Source organism: Orbicella faveolata, unplaced genomic scaffold (assembly GCF_042242905.1).
Source record: "Orbicella faveolata isolate gen_17 unplaced genomic scaffold, um_ofav_v1 contig_46, whole genome shotgun sequence".
Taxonomy (NCBI): domain Eukaryota; kingdom Metazoa; phylum Cnidaria; class Anthozoa; order Scleractinia; family Merulinidae; genus Orbicella; species Orbicella faveolata.
Genome location: NW_028301576.1, coordinates 11,225,770 through 11,235,000, shown reverse-complemented (window position 1 = coordinate 11,235,000; position 9,231 = coordinate 11,225,770). Strand labels below are relative to the sequence as shown.

Genomic DNA, 9,231 nt, shown 5'->3' with positions numbered 1-9,231 from the left:
ATCACTGGAATGGAACTGAGGTCTAACTCAGCGGTCGTTGTCGCAACAATTGGTCGATCGCCGAGGAGTTGTTTCCATACGATCTTCAACGATCACGAAACCTTTTCAAGCGATTATATGGAAAGCAACCTCTACCCTCCGACATCAGTAGCATGTAAAGTACTCAGTTCTTACGGTTTTCATACATTACCCATGATTATGAAAAGGTCAATAAATGAAATAAATCATAAATATGAAACACAGTGAAAATAGACTTACCCATAAAACGAAATGCGAAAGCTGAGCTCACGACAAAACAGGGAAAATGTCCACGACACACAAAACTCATCAGTACTGCGCCTTTCAATAGCATGCGGACTCTATAATTCAAAGCTCGACCGACAAATGCGTTTTTCGCTACCGTCAATCAAATTTTCGGCTGCTCCTCCCAACTTCCGACTACTGCCGAGCACTTTTTCGTTGTCTGAACCGTGCTCAACGATTTGATTCCATTGCGTTCGGCAGTAGTCGGAAGCTGGGAAGAGCCGCCGAACACTTGATTGACGGTAGCGAAAACCGCATTTGTCGGTTGAGCTTTCAATTTTAGAGTCCGCATGTTATTGAAAGGCGCAGTAATACAAAACGAAGGCTGATGTAAGTTCTTTCGGCGCCACGCTTGAAAAGGCGGTGTAGAGGAAGACTCCTCGTTTGACGATAGTGGTTTATGATTGCACTAACCCGCGCCTTTAAATTGATTTAGCTGCTTTGCAAAATCTTCAACCCTATTTTCAGCTCTAAGATCAATGAATTTAAGTCATTCAAGATGTGCGTGCAGCTTTTTCAAACCATCATCAGCGAAGGGAAAACATTTGCTAACTTACCGGAAATTTAATCTCGCGTACGAAGTAGCGCAACTACACAAGATGTCAATCTTTTTTTTTATTTTAAAATTGCTCAACACTTTCCCAGATAACGGCTAAAAGAGAAAACAATAGCAAATTTAATGGGGCTATTTGCAAAAAAAAAAAATTTCTTTCAAAGTAGTGTTTTTTTTGGCTGTGTTCTCAACGGGAAAATACAACAAATAAACGATGCCAATGTTCTGAAAGGTCTTTTTATTGACACGGACATGTTAATTATAAATAACAACTTTCATTGTTTACATCACATGAAACTTTCTCGAGAAGAAAAGTCGACTTCCTCTAAATAAACTTTTTCTTTTAATGGTGCCGAGTTCAGTAACGTAAAACATAATGTAGCGAGGAAACTTGAGGAGCGCATATTTTACTGGCGGTTTTTGTTTTTTGTTTTTTATTTTCTTCTTTTCTTTTAATGCACATAAATACGATTTACTTAGAAGTTAACAGTTTGTTTGTTCGCGTTAGGTTGACATTTGCATCTAATATCCTCTGAAAGTAATCGTTTTAATAATGTTTTGCGTAACAGTCTTTCAGTGCGGGTTTTGATAAAGAAAAAACAAATCTCCGCGTCCAATATTATATTGTTTTCATAGAATTGTTCCTCCTTAACATTGGTTGCACAAGCAAATCGGGTCCACTCAAGGAAACTGCAAAACATCATTACCACGTCATGAAAAACACCGATCGTGCATCGTCAAGCAGAACATATGTCCAAAGCAGGATGTCATTTAATTTAATCAAAACGCTCTTGCATTTTTGAATATATTCTACCACCTGCTAATGGCGGACCGTTTTATGACAAATGGTAATTTGACTTCTTGCCGTGGCCACTATCGTTTGATCAGCTGTATTGAACATCCGCTTCTTGCAAAAACAGGGAAAAATACCTTGGAAAATCCAGAAAACTATGAAAATGCGCCAGTTACTTGATACATCATCCTGTCGTTCCAACACAAGTCAGCGAGGAAATAATTCAAGCAGTAAAGCAGATCTTGAACAAACAGAGTTCCTTCCTGTGTCGTTGGTCGTAACTTTGTCCTTCGTGTGCCTGCTGATTGTTGCAGTTAATGGCCTCGTAATCTTCTTGATCCACAAAAAGAAATCGCTGAGAACAATCACCAACATGTTTCTTGCTTCACTGGCGCTTTCAGATCTCATGGCAGGTCTGGTGGGAATTCCTCTTCTTGTCATCTGCTCGGTGAAAGATGTCATGAAAGTTTGCGTGTCTTCGGCCATTTTCATTCGATTCACCGCCATCTCTTCAGTCTGCCATGTTCTGCTCGTCGCCTGTGATCGTTATATTTTTATAGTTCACTACATGAAGTACCATTCTGTTGCAACCAAACGGCGAGCGATCGCTGCCGTTATTTTTGTGTGGCTGCTTTCTCTGGCATCTTCCCTTGTTCAGTTGTCTTGGTACATTTTTCATGGCATTGCCCTTACTGAATATGAAGATGTAACAGAAGATCACAACAAGAGGTACAGTCTTGCTTGCATCGTGTTATTCTTTACTGTTCCTTTAATAACAATGTGTTACATTTATGGAAGTATTTTTTACATTTCTTTTAAACGTATCGAAAGAGATCGTGGACTTAGCAACACTTTTCAGCGGCCTTCTCGATCGTTACGTCATGAATGGCGAGGACGCAGTGTTTTGTTGATCACAATGGTTATCTTCTCTTGCTGCTGGTTGCCATTTTTCGTGGCGATGCTCGATGACCACATGAACACTTCAGAGCAGTCTTCCATGTCACTTTGGGCGCAACGTTTGCTAATTTTTCTTGGCTTTCTTCCTTCTGTATTAAATCCGATCCTGTGCACATTAGCTAAGATAGATTTCCGTCGTGCGTTAAAGCAAATAGTATTCCAGTGGAAAAGGAAGAATTCGTTCGCCAATTTTGAGGTACACCACGAACGAATATGTCTAAAAGTTCCTGTAATATGAGAAAAAATTTATTATAAACTTCCTTTAATTGAAAATTATTGATTTATCACCTGGTTATTTATCAAGCGTGTTCAAAGAAAGAATTAGGCCTTTCCACAAATACGGATATTTTTTGGCATAATCGATAAAAGTGCCGTTTTTTGTCACTGACTTGTATATATATTTTTTATTTTATTTTGCTAAAATGTACAAGTCAGTGACAAAAAACGGCACTTTCATCGATTATGTCATCTCCTGACTACATTTACTCAATTTTTAAACATTTTGGGGTATATTTAGAAGTTTCCAAAATATCTAGAAAATGTTGGGATGCTTAGAAATCTTCGTAGCTTAACCCTGTTTTTTCCTCGCTATTTTCTTAAAAACAATACTCAATTCTATGCCAGAAACGATCCAGTTCAGCGATTTCAACTCAAAAAATGTTCTCTATATTATTACGCGCTAAAGTAACAATTTTCCAAAATGGCGGATGCTCCATGGCATGGTAACATCGAAGTGCCTGAATCTTCTACCTTAACTCCTACAACTGCAAGAAACGGTTGAAAATCTTGAGCCTAATTTTTTCAAAATCGGTTTATTTCAGTTTAAAACAAAAATAAGAAATATTTAAAAGGTTTTTCGAGATATTTAGAAAAAAAATGCGTGATATTTAGAAATGTTTTTAAGAATCTACGGAAAGAAATTTACGTGGTTTTACGTGATATTTTTGGAAAGGCGTAGGAAGCCTCTACAAAAACGTGGGAACAAAACAAAGAGGCTGATTTTCAAAAACGTAAACATTTCCAGCGAAAGTACAGTCGCCAGATACCTCATAGCAGCCTGTACAACAATAAATATCAATTATATCAAGGAATCATAAATATGAATAGCTACAGTAGTACTGAGTACAAAGTTTAATAATATTCCTCGCAATTATTCAACGTATTTATACTCGACTCTATGTTCTCTACGTATTCAATTCTTGCAGAAACAGTACGGTGGCATAACACCGATTGAAAAGTTGGCCATTGAACTTTTGTGTTTGTGAAATAGAGAGTGGCTGAAAAGGAATCGTCAAGATTTCTGTGAAACAATTCCTTCAACCATAATTGCGGACTTGAAAAATAACAAACAGCTAAAGTGCTTTCCTTTCTGTCTGAATTAAAAAGGGAACGTTTCATACATGCATTTGGTTATAGTTAGGTGCAACAGAGTAACAAGTGAGGCTGAAATACACTACAGAAGTCTAGGCGTCTGGAAACATGTAAAGGGGTTTTTGTGGGGTCTTGCAACTGCTGGTAAGTGTAAGCTGCCCTCTGGGACAGGTTTATCTCATGGCGGAAATTGATTTTGTTCGAAATATTAAGTTTATATTTGAAAGATATCATGCATGTAGTCAATATTCCTAATTAAAAAGAATACTAGAAAGATCACACTACAGTGACTATTTTTTTCTTTTTCAAAATTAAGCCTAGAATAAGTGAATGTAAAAAATCCTAGCTGACTACGTCCTTAGAATTTAAACGGGGGCGAAATCGTACAACATGCCACAACAACACAGATTCTCTCAACTGTTTATTAAGCCTGCCGATGAAGACTTTACACCTATATAAATATCAATATGCGTTTTTCGCAGGCACTAGTGCAAGGTATTCTTCGTCTTTGAGAAAGTGTACAAATGGTCAATCAAGCTACAGGCTGCAAGATATTCCAGTTGAACCTACGCCCAGCCGGCTTCACGTAGTCCGTCCTTTCTACTGCCCTTGCCAATTTGGCCATCCCAATATGCGCCGATCTCTTTGATTTCCCTTTATTACGTATGCATTTTGCGACAACAATAAAGGCAATGATGTCAATAGAGATCTTTGCCGGTAAATGATACTTTGATCTTGAAATAATATTCTACACCGTTATCCCGCAGGTATCGGGGCACTCTTAAAGATTGACCCTGATTTGAGTGTTTAGATCAGTGTCCGGGAAACCTTTCCCAGGAGTAAAGAACGTTTAACAATCTTTCAAGCTTCACTTTAAATAGCCAGTAGTATTTACGACTATTCGTTCGTTACATCTCATCTCCAAAAGTTTGTCTGCCTTTAGTAAATTTGTTTTAAGTTTAAAAGATATATTCCTAACGGTATTTCTACTGTAGAAAAGTACGTCGCCTTCAAATTAAAATGTCTTACTGAAGCTGATCTAGGAATTCCCTGATAGATTTTTCGAATGAGCATCACGCAGTCATTATTCTCTGTCAAAAGCCGGCTCATATAGTTCATCTTCACAAACACCGTTCCATTTCCACAAACATAAACTCAGCTTGTCACTCATTATATGCGATTTAAAAGGATATATGAATGTGGGTGATGGTATCTAACGTACCCACTAACCTAGACAATGTCATACTAATCATCTGGTTATGAAAAGCATGCACAATAAGACAACACGATGTTTTTAACGTTTTATTCTGCACAAGTATGAATTCGAGGAAAAAGGTTTTTTTTCTTTTTGTTAATTTCCCCAAATGAAGCCTGGTGTTCTATAAATGGAAAATGGCTGCATCTAACGAAGTGAATGTTCAGAAGTCAAAAGAAAGAATAGCCATCAAGCAAACTTATATATCGGAGCCCATTTTCTCTGAACAGCTTGCTTGTCAGAGAAAGCTGAACTCCTCGCTTACAAAATTTCAAGTCATTTTTTTTTTTGTTTACTTACTTTCAATTTGCACAGTCCTGTTTCATAAGGAACTGTTTTATGAAAAAATCTTGTTAACATATGTTATTCTCTAAGCCGGATATATTTTGTTAAGTTGTTTTTGTATCTTGAATAAACAATGAATAATTCAGGTTAGATTTTCGTTATAATTATCAACGGTCATCCGTCAATTTCGCTCGCTTCAATGTTCTCCAAAATAGCAGCTTGTTCGATATTTGTAGCAATATTTTTTATTAATTTTCACGCAAGACTGATTTATTGTTTTGAAATAAAACAGTTTCCGGCGTTTTCAGTTTTTAATTTTCATTTTTCATACAGTTGTTGTTATTTTAAAACATATTAGTTAGAGAAACAAAATTTAAAGTCAAATAAAAATTACAAACATTTTTTCTATACGGAATGAAAAAAAAAAAAAAAACATCGCTTCAATCATGGGACAGAAAGCATTTTCACAGCAGAATGCCAATTAAAGTTGATGAAGCCTCTCTTGATTTTTTTTCAATATCTCCCAACACCTCGAAGGCGTAAAGCTTTTTATGAGAAATGTTAATTTGCTTCTTTGCTCAGACGCTCTCACTTGTTTTCGCTTACGTCCGTCAATGTTATTGTTGTACTGGGTTCGATTACACCTTACAATTATCCACCTTTCGTTTAAACAAGGACATAATATTGTGGAATCAGAAGAAACTGTGCGAAGATTCAACATGCCTCGCCTGTTTAACTCATCATCCATTTTGTCAAATTCAAGTTACCGAGAAAATAATTCAAGCAGCAAAACAGATCCTGACCAAACAGAGTTCCTTCCCGTGCCGTTGATAGTAACTTTGTCCTTCATGTGCCTGCTGATTATTGTAGTTAATGGCCTCGTAATCTTCTTGATCCACAAAAAGGAATCACTGAGAACAATCACCAACATGTTTCTTGCTTCACTGGCGCTTTCAGATCTCATGTCAGGTCTGGTGGGAATTCCTCTTCTTGTCATTTGCTTGGTGAGGGACCTAATTAACGTCTGTGTGTCTTCGGCCATTTTTATTCGGTTCACCGCCATCTCTTCAGTTTGCCATGTTCTGTTCATCAACTGTGATCGTTACATTTTTATAGTTCACGGTATGCAATACCACTCTCTCGTAACCAAACAGCGAGCAATCGTCGCCACTATTGTTGTTTGGCTATTTTCTTTATTATCTTCTGTTATTCAATTGTCTTGGTACTTATTTTATGAGATTGCTTTCAGCGAATATGAGGAAATAACAGAAGACTTAAACAGAAAGTATAGCATAGCTTGTATTGTCTTGTTTTTTGCAGTACCTTTGTTGTTAATGTGTTATATTTATGGACGTATTTTTCAAATTTCTTGTAAAAGTAACAAAACTGATCGTCAAGCCAGCAAGAATCTTCAGCAACCTTCTCGATCGTTACTTCATGAGTGGCGCGGACGAAGTGTTTTGTTGATCACAATAGTGATTTTCGCCGGTTGTTGGTTGCCCTACTTCGTGGCGATGATTGATGACTACATGAACACTTCAGAACAGTCTCCAATGCCACTTTGGGCTCAGCGTTTGCTATTATTTCTTGGTTTTACTCCACCGATTTTAAACCCGATCCTGTGCACATTAGCTAAGAAAGATTTCCGTCGGGCGTTAAAGCGAGTTGTACTCCAACGAAAAAAGAATGTGTCGGCCAATTTCAGTGTACACCAGAAACAAATAAGTCTGAACATTCCCTCCACTTGAATCACTTTCTTCGAAGGAGTTAAAGTTCTCATTCAACCACCTTACTAAAACAAGCCGCAATACAGCCATTCTTTGGAATACCTCCGGAACTGGCAAAAAATCACATTCTGTATGCTCGCGTAAAGAATGGTCTTATGCAAGACTGCGGCTAAAACATGTTCTTTGTATCCCTATTTTTTCAGTCGGACTTGAAACACGACGAAACGGATTTTAAGGCAACTAACTGTGAGGGCTATCTTTTTCCTGGATGTGGCGCTTTAACCTCAATATGTTGTAAGACTGACTTGCCAAACAGGTCACAGTAAGCCTATCTCTTTCAACGAGGGTTCCTAGGTTCGACCATTATTCTAGCGCAAAATAAGGCAGGAATCCTCTCTTCATCCCGCCTGGGGTCTGTGAATAGTAAGGCCCAAAATATTCTCATTTGAATCAAGTCCTTCCTTGAGCAATTTTAATTTGCGCAATCTCTAGCAAGAAAACCCTGAGAGGGCAATTCTTATCCTTACACAACTTTCAACTGGTTCTACTGTTTGCTTATTTTTGTTTCATATTATTTATTTAATTTGTGCTGAGGCCTTGCTCTAACAAAATGGTACTTTTTAATCTCAGCGTCTGGCAAAACAGTCAAGTACAATTCTTATAACCTGCTCAAGACGTTTTACCGAGTGTGGGAGAATCTCTTGGTCTTCTTGCAGGGCAAAAAATACGGACAAGTCAACAAACAGAGTATCAATTATAATTATCGCTGTAGGTCTTAGAAACAAATACAACTCTGCTTATTTTAATTTATTTTATTTTATTTTATTTATTTATTTATTTTTTTCTATACCGAGTTGAAAACTTTCTTAATTTGGTGGCACATTGAAACAATTAAAGTGCTAATGAAATCCCAAAATTTCGAGCTGGAATTAAAAATGCTAAAGTGTTCGCATTGCGATTATTTTTTTGACTCAAGGAAGACGCCGCGTCGCCAAAAGCAATTTGGTGGGCTGCATATTTAACGACATTTCTTCAAAGAAATTTGTGCGAAGGAAAAAGGAAGCAGGGAGCAAAGAGACACTAAGACGAAAGGTGTTGTGCAACAATTACGCTTAACTGATGCCAGCTGTGAAACACCATTGCCAAGCAAACTTCCACTAGACTCTTCATTAGAGAAGCGTGGGATGATCTTTCTGGTCTCAAGCATGCAAGTGTTCCGCTCGGCGTGGGCCTTTCGGTCTCACCGAAACATTCACATCAAGATTCTGCATTACGACAATTTCTCCACTGAGAAAGTATTCAACAAATTAAATAGATTGTATGCTGCCGTGCGTCTGTTCAGTAGCTGATCACGGATGACTTCAAAATGTGGTATTAGAACAAAAAGCGACACACGGGGCGATAGCGAGTGTGTCGATAATTTTCTTACCACATTTTGACGTCTTCTGTGATCAGTTACTGGACAGACATACAGAAACGTGGAATCTATTTGTTTTATGTAATAAAGAAACGTCGTAACGTAATAAAGACGTCACCTATGCATCTGTCCAGTAATTGATCAGAAATAAGAACCAATAAAAATGCACTAATTTGACATTACATATTATAAATATGTATAGAGATCTCGCGTCAAAGGAGTATACTCTGCCAATTTTTCAACGCTTAGGTTCCAGAGAGAGTAGCCTAGTAGCAACAAACACTAATCAATGAAGGCACCAATAAAGGAAAATAAAACCATAGATGTCACACAATTCTGAGATGATGCTGATTCGTCATGTAAATCTGTGCTAAAGTATGATCAAATAAAAAATATTCCAGTGGAAGAGATTATCAACTGCTTACTAGATGATTTTTTATTATTTTTTTGGTTTTGATGGATTTGAATAGCTGGTTAGAGATACGAGTATTTGAAACAGTAGAAAATAAGTGGTTTTCATCCTCGATTTGACTCAATCCAAAAGCGTATTTTAGGGCTTTTGTCATATCG

At 37.4% G+C, this 9,231-nt stretch overlaps 3 protein-coding genes across 3 annotated transcripts in view; 2 read left to right on the top strand and 1 right to left on the bottom strand.

The window, feature by feature from the left end:
* The window catches only part of LOC110052360 (beta-2 adrenergic receptor-like), a 27,327-nt gene extending 26,316 nt beyond the window's left edge, over positions 1 to 1,011 (bottom strand). The window contains exon 1 of the mRNA XM_020758477.2: positions 259 to 1,011. The gene's annotated coding sequence lies outside the window, so the exon portion shown is untranslated. The remainder of the gene's footprint in view (positions 1 to 258) is intronic.
* A 500-nt stretch (positions 1,012 to 1,511) lies between these two features.
* On the top strand, positions 1,512 to 4,258 carry LOC110052336 (beta-2 adrenergic receptor-like). Its single transcript, XM_089278089.1, has one exon. The coding sequence runs from the start codon at positions 1,807 to 1,809 to the stop codon at positions 2,842 to 2,844; it is 1,038 nt and encodes a 345-aa protein (XP_089134215.1). The 5' UTR covers positions 1,512 to 1,806; the 3' UTR covers positions 2,845 to 4,258.
* A 1,043-nt stretch (positions 4,259 to 5,301) lies between these two features.
* On the top strand, positions 5,302 to 9,067 carry LOC110052344 (beta-2 adrenergic receptor-like). Its single transcript, XM_020758460.2, has one exon. It carries the CDS (start codon positions 6,069 to 6,071, stop codon positions 7,263 to 7,265), a length of 1,197 nt encoding a protein of 398 aa, XP_020614119.2. The 5' UTR covers positions 5,302 to 6,068; the 3' UTR covers positions 7,266 to 9,067.
* The last annotated feature ends 164 nt before the right edge of the window (positions 9,068 to 9,231 follow it).

What these genes read in the sequence shown, in the direction of transcription:
- LOC110052336 (XM_089278089.1), top strand. Translation starts at nt 1,807, where the DNA reads ATGAAAATGCGCCAGTTACTTGATACATCATCCTGTCGTTCCAACACA.
- LOC110052344 (XM_020758460.2), top strand. Translation starts at nt 6,069, where the DNA reads ATGAGAAATGTTAATTTGCTTCTTTGCTCAGACGCTCTCACTTGTTTT.